The sequence below is a fragment of the Lolium rigidum genome, chromosome 1 (genome assembly GCF_022539505.1).
Source record: "Lolium rigidum isolate FL_2022 chromosome 1, APGP_CSIRO_Lrig_0.1, whole genome shotgun sequence".
Lineage (NCBI taxonomy): Eukaryota > Viridiplantae > Streptophyta > Magnoliopsida > Poales > Poaceae > Lolium > Lolium rigidum.
Window position 1 is genome coordinate 82,540,407 of NC_061508.1, and position 21,014 is coordinate 82,561,420.

The following is a 21,014-nucleotide window of genomic DNA, read 5'->3' on the forward strand; positions in this document are numbered from 1 at the left end:
AACATCCACTATTTCTCTGAATGCCCGGATCTGAGAACTACTCCGCTCGTTGACACCCACATGTTCCTCCGATAGGAGTACTTCATTAAAATCCCCAATGCACAGCCAAGGGAGAGGTGAGGAGGCCTTAATAAATTTCAGCATATCCCACGTCTTGTGGCGTTCACTGGTTCTAGCCTCTCCATAAACACACGTCAGTCGCCATGGTTCCTCATTTGGGGAAAACACAACACCGTCAATGTGATATTGAGAGTAAGGTAAAAGTTCTATCTTTATTGCATCTTTCCAGAAAATCTCCAGGCCGCCACTACGTCCTGTACAACTAACAGCAAAAACATTGTCATAGCCCAAAGTTCTTGCTAGACATTCCACTCTAGATTTATGAATTTGTGTCTCCACAACACACAAAATAGTGGGGGCAAAATCCTTCACGAAACCGCGAAGCTCATGAACCGTCGCGTCGTTGCCCAGGCCACGACAGTTACATAAGAAAGTACTCATTGCTCCCGGCGGCGCTCCTCAGAGCCCGCCGATCCTGTATCCTCCACACCTTTCTTCTTTGACCCTCCCTTCTTAGGACGTTTAGTTTCCCTTGCTGACGGCGGCGGTGGAGGGACACCATCCGGGACAGTCAAAGGGGCTTTCCCAGCTTGTTCACCAAGCAATTCTTGTTTACTGCTTTGCCTCCTTTCCTCGACCGCGCAAACGGGCCTAGCCTATTTCTCCCCACTCTGCTCTTTCACGTGCGAAAAACGTGCGTTTGGGCCGGTTTTATTTTACGGTCTGGTTTTATTTTTTTGCTCCCCGAATGGTTTTCCTCTTCTTTGGATTTTCGTTTCTGTTTTTCAGATTTCACTTTTCTTACTACTATTTGTCCCTTGCCTTTTTATATTTTTTACAAATGCATGCATATTTTTGAAATATAAAGAATGTTTTTATCTGTACTTTTTTTAAGCTTCTATATTTTCTCATGGTCCTTTCATCTTAATATTTTAATAGGTAAACTTTATTTAAGAGACATTAATTTTGACATGTATGAACTTTTTTCATAACAATGAACATTTTAAAAATTTAAGAACAATTCTTATCACATATAGGAAACACCATTAACATACGGACATTTTTAGGTATGTACGAACATGTGAAAATTTATCTCCTACAACATATTCAATTTTTGTGTTTATTAAGAAAGATTATTTTAAAATAGAAATAGTTTCACGTTGTTTAGAAAACATATTCATTAATGGGCCGTGGAATGCGGCCCATTCAAGAAACATTCACGTGGGAGGGGTTGGAGTTGCCTCCTAATACGTCAAAGAGGGCCTCTGAAAACCTAACTCTGAAGTGCCCAACATACTGTTGCAAAACCATATAAACCATTTAAGCAACAATGCCACGAGCCAACCATCTATGTCTACCTACCTCTCTTTGTCTATCTATATGAGCTTGAGTTTCTTTTTCTATGTCTTGCTGTCGTCCAACTGAAGAGACTTTTTTTTTGTATTGAGATGTTGAGAAGGAGGGGAGAAGATGAAGAGATATGTGGTTCTAGATGAGGGGGGAGGGGCTGATTCTCGCCAAAGACATGTCAGCAAGTAGGGGTGTCGTGGGGAGCAACACCATGTTGGGAGGTTGAGGCTTCCTGAAGTGGATTGCCTGAAATTTGATGATGTGGACTTCGTGTCCAATACTCCTAGTAGGGTTCCAAAGTGGGGCGAGTGTCGGACATAGTATTGGGTTATCCAGACTTATTTTGTGTACCACTGGTGCAATTTTTTCATTTAGACTCTGAATAGACATATTGGGAGGCCTATTGGGAGTGTATGTGGAGAAATTATTACTTAGAACCCATGTGGGGATGTTGTGGGGAGGAGCGCCATGTTGGAGGGGTTGAGCCGCTGAGGCCTCCTGAAGTTTGGTGATGTGGAGTTCATGTCCAGCGCTCCCAATAGGGTCCCAAAGTGTTGGTGGGGTGGCAGTCCCGGACACAGTATTGGGTTGTTCCGACATATTTTGCATGTTGTGGGCGCCACTGGGGGAGGCTTTTTGGTTCGGACTCTCAATAGACATATTGTGAGGCCTATTGGGAGTATCGTTGGAGAAAACTTAGAAGGGGAGTATACGATGACCCACTTGGGTGGAGAGTATGTTTTGGAGATGAGCAAACCCAAAATTAACAAGCCATGTGATGTACTTCATATTTCAACCATTTTTGAAGGTGTTTGAGTGACTTCAAATCTAACCATTATTAGTTCAAATATAGTTTATGTAGAAAATAATATATGGATTGATTAGTATATATTGGATAGAACCACCACTTCTTATATTTACTAATTGGAGGCACCGTAAAAGCTTCCACGTTAATCCACATCATCATAATAATTAAGACAGTTAGATCTAAAATTAAAGGTTAAGATTAGCCGAGAAGTTATGATTTATAGTGTACCATATTTTGTAACGTAGACACGTTAAGTTTTTTCTCACAAAAGGTTCGTCCAGATTTATCCAAAGTCCCGTAGGCCTACGATATGTATATGCAGTGTTCGTGGAGATACATATGGGTGTCCTGGTCCAATACGCCATCTTCATTAAAAATAATACAATCAATATCCAACTGATGCCATATTTGTTGGGGGCCGCTAGGAATCGGATGCTGATATTTTGCTTCCGATCGGACCTGTGCTTGGCCGTAGGATTGGAAGCAGCTCGGTCGTACGATTTTTAACCGGCCCCGCTTTGCTCTTTCCAGGATTCCTTGCCGACCGTGATTCAAGGAAACAGGAAACAACTTGCATGCTTTCCGTTTAAATTGCCACCGTGATGCACGTCCGGTTTATCCAAAACAATAGCTTATTTTCAGCGGATCGATTTGGGAAATTATGAGATGTAACCAATTACGACTTTTTCCAGTGACAACAACATAGTTTTGTACCTGGGAAGCATTTGTATTCAGCACTGGAAGCCCCCTTTTGTTGGGAAAAAAATCCTTGTTTTTTTTTGAATAAGCATGGCATATCCAACTCTTATTTCTGAGCGTTGAAAATTTATTTTCAACAACTTAATATAGCTTCCTAGGAAGAATGTTTTGCTTCTCTTGGCCAACTTGATTGCTTCCAAGACAATTGGAGGTTGTTACTTCTTAGTATTTCATTTCCGCCATTTAGAAAAGATGCAACAAATATTCATTTATATTAACATTGCTTCCAGCCAATAACATAATTTTCTTACAAAGGACATAGTGTTTGCTTACAATGTGACAACATTTGTTTCTATCAACATTGGTTTCAAGAGAACATATAATTGCTTCCAGAAGAAGTAGTATAAGCTTCAATGAAACAAATGTGTGCTTCCATCATCATTGCTTCCTATGGGCACAATTGCTTCCAAAAGGAGGACATATTTTCTTGCAACTAAAATAACTTTTGCTTCAAGTAATATTAAAATTTGCTTCTATACATAATACGAATCAGTCAGAGGGTTTATATCATCCGACACAATGCCCGCCGTCCACCTCTCATAGCGATGGAACATGCGCATCCACGAGAACATAAGAGGCTCGTTGATGACATGTAACAACAACATTAGTATGCTTCCAATAGCGTGAAGAAGTCGCTCGCCCCACTGGTGGTGCATCACAAAAGAAACGTTGACCAACGCAATCTCGTGCTCAAGTTGTAGCCGGAGCATTCAGAAAGAAAGGTAATCTGAAATGTGTTCACTTCAACCATGAGCAACATATATGATAAAAAAAAGTAGGAAGCGTGGGGCAATGTTTAAAATACAATGTTATTGACAATTTCAAAACAAATTAAAAAGGTAGAAGCATGGTACTATTTATGTAAACTTTCAGGAAGAAACACATAAATGGTTTGGAAGCATCAATGTTGTAACTAGTATCATGAGGATAATATTTAAATTACAATGGTAACGAAGATGACATACCAATAATCAACAAGCCTGAAGCATGGTTATATGAAGCAAACTATCCAGACTAAAGAAAGAAACATAATGTACATATGAAGCATGGTTATTTGAAGCATGATATTAGTGCCATCCCATCCCAAATCATACGTATTGGAAGAACAGAAATTTCATATACCCTTTCACATGCAGCACATAGCAAGAGATTAGTGCCATCTAAACATAATCTCAACATAAATATCTAAATCGGAAGCACAAGAATTCAATATACACTATCCCAATAGTATAAATTTCATATTAGCACTATCTCAACAGACTGGTCTTGTGGATACGTAATTATATGATAATTACCAGTGTAACTTCAGAAAGATCTAAGCCCCCAAGATTGGGACATAGGTCAGTTGCAAATACCTACATTAGTTGTTCAAGGAAGTAGCCTCCCAGTCCAGCCTGCTCCGTACGGTCTACATACGGTCATCCCTCCGGCCTGCAGCTTCGTGCGGTGTGTAGCCTCTAGACCTCCTGCCGGCCGCGGCCAGGGACGCCTCGACGACGACTACCCGCGACGGAGCGGCGCCGACGCAGGGCTTGAACCAGGTGAACGCGCAGGTCACCACATAGATGGGGGATGGTTGCGCCGTTGGGAGAGGAGTGGCGGCGCGATGAGGTGGGGGGCGGAGCTGGGGCACAGTGGGAGAGCAGAGGCGGCGGCATCAGATCGATTTTGGGAGGAGCTTACCGATGGAGAATTTTGGGAAGGTGCCAATTGCCGGAAATTTCGAGCGTGACGGTGGTCAACATGCGAGATTAATGGTCTCGATTTTTTTTTTCTTTGAGAAGGCTTGATGTATGCAGGCCGTGCGATGAAATTAGATTGGGTGGCACCGGATCGGTCCGACGTTTTCCTTTGCATCGGACTAAGATAGATAGTGTTTACCATATTTGTTGGGATGCATGGAACGTTAATGCATGATGTATGTCATAACTAATACAGCATGGCATGTTGCCGGCGGCGTCCATACTGAGGGCAATGCATCTGGCCGCGCCATGGGCTGCGACTAAATTTTGAGTTGGGAAATCCATCTCCTGCTTGGGCGCATGGACAATACATCAGACGTAGATACTGGGAAAACAAATTCTACGCATAACGGCCGGTCATGCGTGTACAGTGCCATAGAGTTCCATAGCATCAAGGGGATATCAATCCAATATTTCTACTCCATATGCTCAGTCCATGACCTAATCACTGATGGCATCGCAGCATCAGCGGTATGCATGTGACAATGGAGGGCCGAGCGGGGCTTTTTCATATCGATCGTCAGGTATCTCATCTTCCATGGTTCCTTATTTGAAGAACGTTGCTGTTTCCGTCATTCTTAATAAATATTCAAATTTGCTTACATATCATTGGAAATAATCCAATTGCTACTACATAGGCCGATTCTTTTTAGAAAAGCTAAACAGACAGGTCAATTCGCTCCACGTAGTTACATTCATCTGACATGTCAGTTCGCTAACCGGACTGGTCAGATCGTATGAATAGCATACTCAAAATGGTATTATGGGACATGAATTATATTTTGGTGCATACGATCCTATTCCTAATTAACAGTCTGCCACCAGGATCAAATAAATTACAAAAGTAGAAGCTATAGAATATGACGAAAACAAAAAGATATGCCTAGAATTGTCTAATAGAAAGATATTAAACACCTACGATCATCTGATTCTATTTTGTATTTCTTAGAAAAAACACACTACTTAATTTTAATAACAATACATTACAAAACATTCTCTATATTCTAAAAATATTAAAGGAAGTAATAAGATATATATTATTAATATAGTATTTTGAAAAATGGCTAGCCCGTGCAGGGCACGGATGTATGACTAGTTTTATATAAGTTTGCTTGCCCATTTGGCCTAGTTACAAAACAAAATCGATGACGAAAAGGATAGTAAGTTGACCAACTTACAATTGCACCTCCCCTCTCGAACAGGTAACTGCTCGTCTAGTGATTGATGTTTTTATGTTTGAAAGTAAAGGAGAAGGTTCCAACATCCATGTCATTGACTCTAGCAAGCTGTGTTTCTGCTTTTCAGAGCTGCCGCGCAGCAGCGGCCACTACTATCAATCGCAACAGTTTACTCGACAAGGTCGCAAGTTGCACAACAGAGTGTTTGACACATAATTGCTCACATCTGAATCTTTCTTTGATCACTAACGGTAGTGAAGTATAATACGGCGGCCAAATGGCAAAATATAAACTACCATCTCCTTTAGAAAAATATACCACACTTTCAGATGTGCCTGTGCCTAACCAAAGAAAGAGATCACAACTTCACAAGCTACGTCCTAATTAATTATACTTTGGAAGAGGGGTCAACAATCTAGGACAGGTGCATCGATCAACTTTCTTGTAGGGGCAATTAACAATGTTTTTGATTAGTTCGTGGGTTGGTGGCTTAATTAGTCTCCTGCCCAATGACCTCATCGGGTCATGGAAGAAAATAGGACCGATGTTACTTTGGAACCTCATTGGGATCGCTAGGCACAAATTTCACATCAGCAAAAACACTTTCCGTGTATTGAACTCTTTGAAATAGGCTTTGGACCCACTATTAATATAACAACTAAACAATACAACAAGCATGATGGGCTGCAACATAACCAAATACAAAAGAAACTACAGAGAAATGAAAGAGAAAACGAATGTCGACACCGGTAGATGGGCAAGAATGACGACAACCCGCAACCGCTGCCCTCCGGAGAAGTCTCACCATACTCCTAGCACACCGAATCATGCCAAACATCACCTTCCACAAGGAGAGTGACGACAATGTCGTTGCTGCCTGGAATAATTCTAGGGTTTCCCCCAGTACACGAAAAGGATTGGGGAGGGGGTACACGTGACACCCTTCAGAAAGGCAGGGTGGCATCCGTAGGCGTCACCGCGTCGGTGTCGGACGAGCCGATATGGGTTTCTCATGCCACCACGGTCTTGAAGCCATCCTCGTCGTCTCCTTGTGGTCACCGACATAAGTCCTAGATGAGGAAAATGGAGGCAGTAGGGTCGGGGATAGCAGCACCGCAGCCGCACGGGAGGGACCTACTTCTACCGCCCTCGCGGTAGCCGACCGGGCATGGCCGCTAGGACAAACCAGGTCCATACTAGCCTGGCCGGGCACACACTGGCGCGCGAAGTCCCCGTCGCCACGCTGCAGCGGGCCGGTCATAGTGCCCCCTCCACCCTGCCACCGCCGATGCACCTTCTCCGTCTCCAGGGATCACCATCGTCGAACGACGGGGCCCAAATGGCCCAGATTTAGGCCGAGCGGGCACCGCCATCACCCCACCCGACCGCGCTGTTGCACCTCCTCCCACCCGGTGCACGGGTTTCACGCCACCATGTCGAACCGCCGCCGGCCGAAGAGCACTGTCGCCATCACGAGGCCCCACGCCCCCATCCCCGCAGCCACCGGCACCGCGCGGGTAATGCCCGGCGGACCACACAGACGGCAGCTGCAACGGAGAGCGGGCGAGGGAGGCTGGAGAAGGGGCGGCGGGTTAGAGTGAGCCCGGGTGCGCGAGCGAAGAGAGCGTTTTTCGTATGGAACCACACCGTTGCACATGTGATATGTCGGAGTTTATGTATACACGTTGGTGTATAGTTTTTTCTTGGAGTTGTTTGTTCACGGGTTGGAGTAAAATGAAATTTATCTTCCGTTTAACCTAACCATGCGACAAGTAGAGGTTGTGTGATTGAAGTGGTGTGGATACCCTTTCTATGACTGTCATACAGTACTTGATGAACTTTCGCTGGCCATTTATGGTGGCAGTGCAATCCAGAAAAGGGACTTAAGGTTCAGATCAGATGCAACACGACTGCCAGACCCAGCGACGCCACCAACTAATCACCAGAAGACGAAATGAAATCAATCGCAGATCAATTGGTGGTTCCCAGTGGGGCCGGATCGGATTCACCTGAAGATGCGCCCCCTGTACGACATGAGCTGCTTAGGGCATCTCCAACCAGGCTACCCAAACGGACAAACGGACATCAGATTGGTCTGTTTGGGTAAAATCTGCTCCCAACGGGCCGACCCAAATTAAAAACGGACAACTGTGGTGTCCGGCACGACCCAAAGCCGGATCAAATTTGAGAGTAATTTGGGGCGAGCCGGACGCGTGCAGACGTCCGTGGTCATCCGCCCGTGCCTCCCAAACCCCACATGGCAGCCAGATTAGTCAATCCACCCAGACCCCACAGCCTTCTCTCTCCTCTGTCCTTCTCTTTTCTTTTTCTGCCATGGATGTTGGCTTCGCTCCTCGCCGGAATAGGGCTCGCCGGCTAACCGCCACCGTCGAGCTCGCGTGGAGGCTCTCCGCTAAACACGACCCCTTTTTTTTCGTCCATGCCGGAGGTCGCCGCGGCCGAAACGGAGCATGGGCGCGGGAACGGACGCCGGCCGCTTGCCATGCCGTCGTGGGCAGAGCTCGCCGCGACGGAGTGCGGGCACGGCCCCCGACCGCGCGAGCCACACCGAGCCTCGCCCAGCCCCGTGCCTCGCTGCGCCCGCACCCCTCGCGCCGCCCCGTGCTACGCCACGCTGCGCGGGCGCCGGCCGCGTCGCTCCTCCACGCCACACGCGCGCTACAGCTCCGCCCGCGCTGTAGCCCCGCGCTCGCCACGCCGCCCCACGCCGTTGGAGCCGGCCGCCCCGCGCAGCAGCTCCACCCACGCCGCGCCCTGGCCGCTGCGCTCGCCACGCCGCCCCACGCCGTTGGAGCCGGCCGCCCCGCGCTGCAGCTCCGCCCGCGCAGCAGCTCCACCCACGCCGCGCCCTCGCCATGACGCCGACCACCGGCCGCCTCCCGCGAGCACGTCCGCTGCGAGCTCGCGCCTCGCCTCGACGCCGCCCCGTGCGGCGCCACCACTCGCCACGACGCCGCGCGCTCCAACCGCTCCCGCCGCATCGCGCGCGCACGCCTGCAGGGCTAGGACGGGGCCATGAGGAGGAAGCCGCGAACGACCTGCAAGGAAGCGGCCGGCGATGGGTGTGCGGTGCACGAGCGCCGCAGGAGGTGCTGCTTGGTGTGGTCGACGCGGACCGGGCGCAGCGCGACAGCAACCCAAGGAGGGCTTGGCGGAGATGCAGCCGGTGGCAGTGCTTGGGCACAGGTTGGCGCGGACGCGCGAGGTGCTGATCTAGCTGTTGTTGGCCGCGAACGCGCGCACCACAGCAGCCAAAAGCAGGTTGCTTCTGATTTGCGAACGCGAGCATGCACTTGGCCGCTAGCCTCCTTGCAGGCGGAGGAGGGCGAGCTCACGGTGGAGTTACTGCTTTTGGCCATGCCCTGCTGCGGGTGCTCGCCCGGAGACGGGGCAGAGCGCGGCGGAGACGGGGCAGAGCGCGGCGGAGACGGGGCAGAGCGCGGCGACGGGGCTGCGCCCGCGACGATGGGCCCGCGGCGGCGAACGGGGCTGCGCCCGCAGCGACCGGCCGCCCCGCGCCTCGCCTCCTCTGAGCCAACGCCGAGCTGCTTCCAATTTGGGTCGTGGGTGCGTTGGGGAGTAAAAGTCGAGCAGGACGTCTGCGAGCGTCCGCGCGACATCCGCATGTCCGGTGGACGACCCAAACGGATAAAATACACCATCTGTTTGGGTCGTAGCGTTGGAGATGCCCTTAATTTCCTGTCATCAGTGACTAGGACAGTGCCACGCATAGTTTTCACCAACAAATTGATTCACGTTACGTATGACATCTGCGTGCGATCACGCAAACTGCAAAACCCCGTCATCAACAGTGCAACTACGGAAAGCTTTTGGGTTTTTTTTTTTGCGGAAATTCCGCGAACCTACTAATAATCATCAATAGCAGTACAAGCAGATCTAAAAGTAATAAAAATTACAAATAGATCTGTGTACTACATAGCAATGAACGCAAACACTGACGCAAGCCAAAGAGGTTAAAGCACCATTATGTCAGATGTTGGTGGACAACCATTCTGGTAGACTATTTGTGAAAGGCCATCGCCTTCATGGTCATGCTTGTTTCGTGAGAAACTCGGAGGGGACACAACATTAAGGTTCTCCCGGCCATGTCGATGGTGATTTTTCAAAAAACATAAAAAATAGATGTGACTAGGTAGCCGACGGCCGTGCTAAACACATTGGATATGTTTTTCTAAGGAAGAAAGTCCACTTTTGGTCCTTAAATTCTACTAAAAGTTTATTTTTGGTCCTAAAACTTCCATTTTGTTCAAAATAAATCTTGAACTCTCAAAATCATTTACTTTTGGTCGTTATCTCGGTTCATCCAGGCAAACATCTGCCACGGGTGGACAAAATCTCAAGGCAATGTTGCAAGGGCAGAAAGGCAGGACAATGTTGATAAGTAAAGCAAGCGGGTCTTCGTGGCACAACGCTTTCAGTGAAATGGTATAGAAAGAAATAGAGCGAGGGACTCGTTGAGGGATACAAGGGTTTTAGTCTTGAATTAAGAGGTTAGATTCAACATCTCAGCTAGCTTGGGTTTGGTTTGGTCAAAACCAATTTGTTGGTCGATTATTTCTTCATTCCACGTCAACGATTTTCTCAACACATGCGAAAAAAGATGAAAAGTGAACTATTTCCAGAGTTCAAGGTTTATTCTAAACTAAAAATAGTTTTCAGAACAAAAAAATGAACTTTCCTAAAAATTCAAGGACTAGAAGACTAGAAGTGGACTTTCTTCTTTCCCTTCTAAAACTCCTTAATTTGTAGACTGAGGTAAAGATTTTGCTTCTCTTACAAGAGACAAAAAAAAAGGGGGATGCCGCCGAGGCTATGTTTGCCTTCACATAAGAAAAACTTATATATATCTAAAAGAAATGTAAAACCATGTGTACTATGTCCTACTCTATATACCCTTGGAGTGAAGAAAGGGAATTCCGTCCGTGTGTCCACACTGTACGTGAGATCGCCATCGGTACGCAGACACACGACAGCGGTGTAGAAGGAGGAGGACCGTGGAAAGGTTGGCAGACTTTTTCGTGCGCGCGCTTGGTCCGAAAAGGTTACAACAACATGGCCGCCATCGGCTTCGTCGTCACATGAGGTCTATGTCAACCAGCATGTAGACCGTCCCAAACAACCAGAAGAAAAACTGCGACCGCACACAGCGACGCCAACGCAGCTGTGGCCGACCTGTTTATCCACTTGCGCGCTCCCGCCCATCACATCATCATCAGCTAACGGAGAGTGCTTGACCAACAGTCACCTGTTACGATCTAAGCACATGGCGGCTATTGACGTCTGACCTCGTGGCTCTCGCTCCCGAGACATATGTAGAAATCAACCAAGGGCTTGATTTGGCACTACCGTGCCGGCCCCGGCATGCAGGGGTCCGATGGCGGCGCTCGCAAGGTTCGCCATGTTGGATATCTCCACGACTCTTTTTTGACACCCATTAGCCATCCCCTCACTTTTTCTTCCCCCGAGCACGCCCACCCACTCACTGACCTACCCGCGCCGCTGTCCGCCCACGATTCGACGCGCCAGAAGCTCGGCGGCGTGTAAATAGCAATAGGCCAAATTCGCCTGCCGCCGCCCATCGCCTTGCCAATGTTTGAAGACGCAACAATCCTCAGTCATCGGACTTCTGCCATCGACATCGTCCGACGTGATGGAGAGACCTCCAATGAGTCTTGGCTCAGCGATGTGAGTTCTCCTCCCCCCGATTTCACCGACAATGTAAAGATTGAGGGTTTAGAGCTTCATTTTAAGATATATTTAGTATTTCTTCTTAGCATAGAATTTTCGCCAATATGTCCCAGGTGGACTATGCGCCGGAGGCGACTATCGATCTAGCATGGACCGTTGTTGCTGATCCTGAATCGGCCCCACGTTGCCGCATGCATGGTTGTACGGCGGAGAACACCATTGCTTTCAAATGGACGATCACGGGCCGGCGGTTCTATGTGTGTTCACAACATAATGTAAGGTGTGTGCTATATTGTTTAGATTTACTCAAGTTTGCTCATAATTTATATTTGTAGGATGACATCAAATGTGGCTTTGTGGGTTGGGCCGATCCCGAGTGGCCTATGCCATGCCAGAGTGCTCTAGCTACGTTGTGGGGGCATGTAGGAGAATAGCAACAGTTGTCGAATTCAGGAAAAATTCAAAATATTGACTTGGTTAAGAATTTGTTTGAAGAGAAGAATAATGTGAACAAGAAGTACACAAGCTTATTGGGGATGTGAATAACTGGAAGGATACAATTGAGAGTCGTGTGTTGGAGCTATACATGGCAAAATTGAAGGAGAAATGTGAGGAGCAAACTTGATTGAGTTGGGCAATATGGTGAAGAAGGGGAACTTGCTGCTAGAGGAGAAAAAAAAATGGAGTGGTGAAATGAAAGAACTAAAGGAGGAGAAAGGGAGGTTGAAAGACATGTTTCTTGATCTTCTGGAAGCTGGTGATGCAAACAACGACAATATGAAGAGGATTTGGCAAATTTGTGATGAGCGAAATGTTTACTTTGGATCTTATTGAGCATGTGTGCTAAAAAAACTAAGTAGTACTTATAATATTGTTTAAATTATTGACAGTACATGGTATCAAACCTTCTAGATCAAAAATATGACCATGTTTTAAAAAATGAAAATGAAAACATATTGGGGGCAGGAGGGGGGGTGCAATTTGGGGGTCGCAGGTGTGGACACCCGACCTCAAACCTGCGGTAGTTCTTGTCGGCGCACCCAAAGTTCTTGTTCAGCGCTGATGTTGGACAGTATATGGGGGATGCCTGTGAAAATGTCCTAATTACTGTTAGACTAGCTTTCCAACATGACCAATGTAAGATTTGGGTGTGTTGTTAGTGCTGATGTGGTTTGCTAACCCAACAATGATGGTAACAGGGGATTACTAAATGTGACATGTGTCAGCTAATGGATGCGTGCTCACGTATACACCCGGTCATCAGGCTTCTTTTGACCAATGTAATTAGTAGAAAAAGAGTTCTCTTATGTCCTTGGAGTTATTTGAAACATCTATATCGAACTTGGTCCCATATTTGGCAAAGTTTTATGGCACCCTAAGTGTAGGATAGATGAAACAGTCTATGGAGAGGGGGAATCTGACACAAGTATTATACTACCCCTTGCTTTCAGATATAAGTGTATTTGTAAGTTACTTTTTTAAAAGTTTAACCTACTTTGTAGTAAAATGTAGAAATATTTTTTAACAAATGACCGGTTTCAAAAACAGTTGCTACAAAGGATCAAGGGCAAGCGACCAGCTTAGATCTTTAACCGCAACTAACCAATCTTCTACCAATGTAAATCAAGATAGATATGGATCTAGAACATAGTCAAAGACTAAGCTACCAAAACTGGTTACGGTCACCCATTAGAAGAGGCGGAGGATGCATAGGACATCTTGGGGAAGAGGAAGTAGTTTCGTTCCCGCCAATGTAGATCGAAGAAGAGCGCGCCGCTTGCCGTCTCGACGTCTAGAGAAGAGAGTTTGAAACCGCTTGAAGGTGGTGTAGGGTTTGAGCAGTAACAGCGGCAGGTGTAAACAAAAGGGGGGCATTTTTGCGGGAGGTAAGCAAATTCCTCCTTGTAAATAGCCGATTCAGTCACGACATAGCGGGTCCCGGAAAACAACCGCAGACTGCTAGGGATCCAGATTTTACATCTCCATTGCGTGATTAGATCAAAATTTCAACCCCACCAAAATTTATATGCAAATGTTTTGAATCAAATCTGGGATGCCTTTATAGTTTGTAGCCTTCATTTGACTATTAAAAATGTTGCTGGTTGGCCGCAACTGCGGAAGAGCGGTTATGCACGTGCATGGCCGCAGCCGTGCGATCTCCGAGATCTACAAAATTAAATGCACTAGCAAATCACCAGCATTTTATAATCCGCCAAACAATTTGTATAAATTTCCCATGGACGTGAGCGGGCGTCGCCGAGATCCATCTGTTGCTCGGAGCGTCGCCGTACGCGCTAAACAAATACTAGCACTAAGCTAGCGAAATAAACAACGAGAGGAAGAAGAAGAAGAGGGAGAAGATTAGTGATTAGAATAGGAAGAAGCAGTACCATCCCGCTTCCACTTGCAACATCAATCCATCTACCCCCACCCCACATCCCATCCCATGTCATCCACCGCCCGCCTGCCTCCGCCGTAGTTATTCGTCCTGCTGCCTGCTACAACCTCCCAACCACCCTCCCACGACCACCACCGCCGCCCCAATCCTACTCGAGTCTCCTCCCGAGTCTCTCGCCAGTTTCACCAAATCTTTTCCGAGGTCCTCGCATCCTCCGGCCTCTTCTTTCAGGTGAGGCGCCCGCTTCTTTCTCATCTTGCCCTGTCCGGGTCCTGGGTTCTTGCTGGGTTTCCCCTGCCCATGATGGATCTCTCTTGGTGGTTTACCGTTGCGTCGCGGTCTGTTTCCTCGCTTTTGCAGATTTCTGTGTCCGTGTGGTTCTTGGAGCCAGGTGAATTTCGCCTTTTGCTCCTGCTCCGGCCGGTTTGCTGGTTTCTTGTTCCATGTAAATTTGGCGTCTGACCGTGCTCTCTTGTCGAATGGTTTGTGAAATTAGGATCGAATTTAGCAAGAAACGGACGAGGTTTAAGTTAGTTATAGTTTGTTAGATGTTCAGATTGGAACGGTTTGGCTGGGTACAACTCTTGCTGCAACGGAAATGTAAATGGCCGTGTCACCAAGCTCTCTTCTTTCTTTACTTGGAGAGTCTTGCTACTGCGTGCCTCGGTACCGGGTTATTGTTGTTTATGGAATCAATTTGACCCTTTTGCGTTTTTAATTCAGGAGCCCTTTCTCTAACTTCATCGTGCTTTCACGTTACTAATTGTTCCTCGTATGCTTTGAACGCAGGATCCTGCCTTTGGACGGTTCAACTGTCTGAAACACTGTCAAATGTTTGTGGAAGGATTTGGGGGAGCTTGAGCAGGGATCATTCCCACCTCAGGTACTGCAATCAGCAGCTCTTTTCCAACGATTCCTCTTTGTATCAGTACCCGATATCTTCCTCTGCTCCCTTGATACATCTATTTCAGAGTTCCTAATTCTGAATTCCGGGAGCGTCTTTGTTCACCTCTTTTTGTGTGCGTGTGTGTAAAAGGGTATGGTGCTAAAACTAAAATGATTGGCCAATTCACATTACAAGTCTTGAAAACGATGTAGATTGGTTCCCTTTCCGTGAACAAAAGGGAGGGGCCTGTCATGCTTTACACTTTGCGAAGAAAGCTACTACTTGGTAACACAGCTTCAAGCATCAAGATGGAATAATAGCCGCATTACTTTGCACTCACAAATACGGATTCTCCAAAAAAGAAAAGGGGGGAAACTCGTAATTGTCATAAATCCCATATTTATTGTTGCAAGAGGTTTTGTCATCTATACTAGAACAGACGTTAGTCGATTGTTCCACCTACATCTGTTATAACATGGATTGGTGACTGCCCCACCGCCAACTCAATATCTATTGTTACTATCTGGCATAAGAAACCAGCTAGCTAGCAGTGCATTATTGAAGATCATATATTTGCAATATTAAAATAACCTGCTTCGGTGCTTTAGATCCCTTATGGCTTATGGTCATATTATTTTGTATGCTTGCAAGTGCATGTGCATGCAAATTATCGACAAAACCTGTCAGAAATGCTGCAAGCACAACTATATTCAGTCTATAGACTCCAATATTTCCTCTACCAAATAAGTTTCTAATTATCTTTGTTTTTTCAAAACATATCTAATAGTTTTCCTTGTGAACGTTTCAGGCGACGTTAATGACTGGATGGTTTCTGAAGATTGGCAACCAGAAGGGCTCATCTTTCACACGCATGAAAGCATGCAGCAAACGTTGCAGCTCTTCGTTATGCTTCATTCTGTTGTGGATGCTTGTGCTACCCAATCTCTGGATAACATGCAGCGGAAGTATTCAGAAAAATGTTCTCCTACCAGGGTTCAGTGCCTCGGAAATGGGTTACATTGATAACAATGGAATTTTTCTGCTCTCGAACGGCTCAGTGTTTGGCTTTGGTTTTGTCACCAGCAGTGTGTCAGAGAGCACATCCTACCTTCTTGCGGTGGTGCACCTGGGTAGCACTACTGTCGTCTGGACTGCCAACGCTAACTCTCCGGTTTCTCATTCAGATAGCTTTGAGTTCGACAAGGATGGCAATGCCTACCTGCAGTCTGCAGGCTCCACTGTCTGGACTGCCAATGTCTCTGGCAAAGGCGCCTCTATGCAGCTATTGGACTCTGGCAATCTTGTTGTGCTCGGCAATGATAACTCTTCTCCTCTGTGGCAGAGTTTCAACTATCCAACAAACACACTTCTGTCTGGCCAGAGCTTCACTGAAGGGATGACCCTTGTCAGTCAGTCCACCAGACAGAACATGTCATATACACTTCAAATCAAATCCGGGGACATGATGCTGTACGCAGGCTTCCAGAACCCCCAACAGTACTGGTCTGCGTGGCAGGATAGTCAGTTGATTGTTAACAAGAATGGCGACATCTACTCCGCAAGCCTCAATTCAACTTCTTGGCACTTCTATGATCAGTCAGGGTCTCTTCTATCACAGCTCCTCATGCCACAGCAGGGTGTCGCCAACACCACGTTTGCTGCTGTCCTCGGTGGTGATGGATCGATTGCCTTCTATATGCTGCAGAGTGGGAGTGGCAAGACTACTCTTCCAAAAGCAATCCCGCAGGACTCATGTGACATGCCAACCCAGTGCAAACCGTACTCCATTTGCAATAGTGGGACAGGATGTCAGTGCCCTTCAGCTCTTGGCTCCTTTTCAAATTGCGACCCAGGTCTCATATCACCATGTAAGTCAAAAGAGATATTTCAGCTAGCTCAACTGGACAGCGGGGTTGGGTATGTCGGTACTAGCTTCACCTCACCTGTGGCTAAGACGAATATCACAGGTTGCAAGAATAGTTGCATGGGCAATTGTTCATGCATTGCAATGTTCTTTGACCAGAAATCAGGCAATTGCTTCCTTTTTAGCCAGATTGGTAGCTTGCAGCAGAGTGGAAATGAAACTGATTTTGCATCTTTCATCAAGGTTTCTAGCAGTGGCTCAGGGCGAAGTGGGGATGGCAGTGGAATACACACTGTCATTATTGTTGTCATTATAGTTGGAACTTTGGCTGTCATAGGGGTCCTTGTTTATGCTGGTTTCTTCATTTATAGGAGGAGGAGGTATCCTTCATTTGCACAAGATGAGGCTGGTTCATCGGAAGACGATGGATATCTGCAGACGATATCTGGAGCACCAGTGCGGTTCACTTACAGGGAACTCCAAGATGCAACAAACAACTTCTCTAACAAGCTTGGCCAGGGAGGATTTGGATCTGTATATCTCGGAACACTCCCAGATGGCAGTCGCATTGCTGTCAAGAAACTGGAGAGCATAGGCCAGGGGAAGAAAGAATTCCGCTCTGAGGTGACGATAATTGGCAGCATCCACCACATCCATCTAGTTAAACTCCGAGGCTTCTGTGCTGAGGGGTCATACAGGCTTCTTGCGTATGAGTACATGGCGAAGGGGTCGCTGGAAAGGTGGATTTTCCGTACTAAAGAGGCCGACCCTCTTTTGGACTGGGATACAAGGTTTAACATTGCACTTGGAGCAGCAAAGGGATTGGCGTACCTCCATCAGGACTGTGAGTCGAAGATCATTCATTGCGATATCAAGCCTGAGAACTTTCTTCTTGATGACAACTTCCTTGTGAAGGTCTCTGACTTTGGCCTTGCCAAGTTGATGAGTAGGGAGCAGAGCCTTGTTTTCACAACGATGAGAGGCACGCGGGGCTATCTTGCGCCCGAGTGGATCACCAACTACGCCATATCAGAGAAGAGTGACGTGTACAGCTATGGGATGGTTCTGCTGGAGATAATTAGTGGGAGGAAAAACTTTGATCCTGTGGAAGGCTCAGAGAAAGCTCATTTCCCGTCCTTCGCTTTCAAGAAACTTGAGGAAGGTGATCTAAGTGAGATCTTCGATGCGAAGCTAAAGTACAGTGACAAGGATGAGCGATTGGAGATCGCGATCAAGGTTGCTCTGTGGTGTATCCAGGAGGATTTCTACCAGAGACCTTCCATGTCAAAGGTTGTCCAGATGCTTGAATGCGTCTGCGACGTGCCCCAGCCACCGGTCTCCTCACAAATTGGATATCGGCTCTATGCGAACGCGTTCAAATCGAGCAGCGAGGAGGGCATGTCGTCAGGGATGTCAGACTACAATAGTGAGGCTTTACTTTCAGCTGTGCGCCTCTCTGGTCCTAGATGATGGTGTGGATGTTGTGTATATCAGTGTTTGTAGCTAGGATGATGGTCTTCAGTTTTGGGGTAGAGCCTGTTGATTTTGTGATCATTTGTTCACGGTTAGTGTACATATGTTTATCATTATTATGTCAGGTGGTAACTTTTATAATAGCTTTTCTAGCTGAGGTTCCTTATCGAAATTAGTATTTTTTTCTTTCAAATCTAGTTCTCTATAAGCTATAATTAATATCTCCAACTTTGACAGTACATATTATAATCTTCTACGTGTTTGTTCTCTATATCGAAAGTTCAAATATGAGTGGACGTTTGGACCTTGGGGTCTCATGAGCCTTTAGTTTTCAACAACAAAAAATTCGGAAGTCACATGTAAATGAAAATGTTTAAAAATTTACACACATATATGTAGATGTTTTCTCTATCTAGTTTAATGGGTTGTGGGGGGGGGGGGGGGGGGTCTACGTAAGCACAGCCCAATAACAACTATTTGAACTCTAGATTTAGTGGTGCGACTTGGCGCACGATCCAGTGAAATTCACACTAATTTACGATCCAATAAAAATTACGTGGGAAAATTATAATATACTGGCTCCCTACAGGGAGTAGTACGACCCTGCCTTTCGCACCACTATAACGCTATGTTAAGCTTTGATATAAATTGATGATAATTAAGCAGTTAAAGAATGTAGGGTGACATACTACACAGAGTAGTAGCAAGATAAGTTTGAAGAAAAGAAAAACATTGCTTTTCAATACACAGGGTCGGCCTGCTGGTATGGCATGTTATTCATTGCAGTACCGTTTCTGAATCATACATTGAAATTTCAAGTGCTACCCCATTTAATGAATTCCAAGACAATGAATGCATGGCAGAACAGATCATTTATACAAATATAGGCCTGTGCGTGCCAAAGTAATGCATATACGATGAATGAACCCTTACTGACTCAACATATTCTATTTAACTAACTTTTTGCAATGAAAGTAAACCCCTCTCCATTTGATGTAAGAAACAATTTGCTACCTTCCCGATCGTTTTCATCATTGGTCCTTTCTCTGTTGTTCTGAAATTCTTCCTTTTCTTTAGTTTTGGTTCACACAATCCATGAGAATGGCCGATGAGACTAAGAATTTCTACAGCTGCATAAATGAAGATAAATGGATGTAGTAGGTGGTGAGCTGCATAAGTCAAAGGAAATGGTTAGATTGTTTTGAGCTTTGTACTTCTCACATGGGGTGCTATCAACTTCCAAGTATCATGATTTTTAAAAGTAGGCTGGAATGCTGAAATAGGCATTTTGACCAAAATAAGCAAGTCTTTATCATCTATCAAAAACACTGCAAATGACTAATGTGGTAAAGAGATGTGCTGCAGATGCTACTTCTTCATGGCACGTGTTCATGAAAAAAAAAGCAGTACAGAAAAGCATCAGTGTGACATAGACTATATACACAGAAGAACAATGTTTTTTAGAGATCAATAGGGATGCATAGAATAATTGGTTTCACAAATTATTGCAAATGCTTTTTTGAGAGAGAAATTATTTCCAGTGTCAATATATATGGTGTGATCTTAATTAGGACTAGGAGGCATTGGCGCGGCGACACGCCGCGCCTGTGGCCTAACATCCGAGCGGCAATGGTAGTGTTGTATGTAGACTGTTCTATGCTTGAAGCTTGAAGGTAGTTGTTTCTAAAATCTTTGTCAAAATTTATATTATTTTACTTTAAAAATATGTATGGCTTATATTATGGCAGGAAGTAGGTAACAACGATGTAGTTCTAATTCTAGTAGTAGCATACGTACGTACAACGCATTACATGGTGGATGCCATACGTTTAGTTCCTAAGTAAAGGTTGAGATAGGCGCTGTATTTGCTACTGTACTAAACTATTTTTTAGGACACCGAATTATACTACACTGATCTAAGTGAGACGGTGTCTCTGCATGTTCTAGCAAAACTACACAGCAGATGTGGGTACTCTGAGGACTGGGCTGACTGGGGTCTAAAGATTTGAGTGGCTCCCTTGATGGTTCTCAAAATCAGCTTCGTGTTGTTACATTGGTCGATCTGGAACTCGTTAGTATGCCCCACGTCATCCTTATTGTCGGATAATAGGATAATGAGTGTCTCCCTTCTTGGTTTTGGAGCGGCCAGGTGCGCTGTCTGTGTCGCATCGCATGGAAGCCAACGAAGCCAGCCGTGGGCAGCGGCGGGCTCACGTCGCAAAGGCAGACATAGCGAATGTAGGCCCCGTTGTATGATTTTAGAGAATTTTACTGGGCTAGCTATAGGTGAACTGTTTCAACAATAGTTTACCCGGGTAAGAATAGGAGAGGGTTGTTATAAATGGGTCGAGGCTGCGAACACGGCCACATGTAAGCGGGTCAGTCTGATGATACTCTCTGTACATGACACGGAGATGGGGACAGAAACAGGAAAAAAAAAGAGCTACTGGGAAACTAAAATGGTGGGGAGGTGTAGAAGGGGGACGGAGATGGCCGTCGTGAGAGTGGCCGGCCACCAGCTTCCTGGGCAGCATGCCCTTTGCTCGTTTCTTCTTCAATGTCGCCGTTGCTGATGGTAGTACGGCAGATCCAGACTCCGGGCAGCTGCTGCACGGTCCAGCGTGGGGGTGCCGAGGCCGACAGCATGGGCTCCTTGTCGAGTTGGGGCGATGGGCATTGCTGGAGCAGCTGTGCGCGCTCTTGTCCGCTGCAGAGCGGCCAGCGAGCTAGCAGGACCATGAGACAGCGCTGATTCAGGCATCATGC

The 21,014-nt window shown here is 46.3% G+C and overlaps 1 protein-coding gene across 1 annotated transcript; it reads left to right on the forward strand.

The window, feature by feature from the left end:
* The first annotated feature begins 13,904 nt into the window (after nt 1-13,904).
* LOC124686158 (G-type lectin S-receptor-like serine/threonine-protein kinase SD2-5) lies at nt 13,905-18,441 on the forward strand. Its single transcript, XM_047220181.1, has 3 exons — nt 13,905-14,256; nt 14,815-14,908; nt 15,720-18,441. The coding sequence occupies exon 3, from the start codon at nt 15,729-15,731 to the stop codon at nt 18,243-18,245; it is 2,517 nt and encodes an 838-aa protein (XP_047076137.1). The 5' UTR covers nt 13,905-14,256; nt 14,815-14,908; nt 15,720-15,728; the 3' UTR covers nt 18,246-18,441.
* Nucleotides 18,442-21,014: the final 2,573 nt, after the last annotated feature.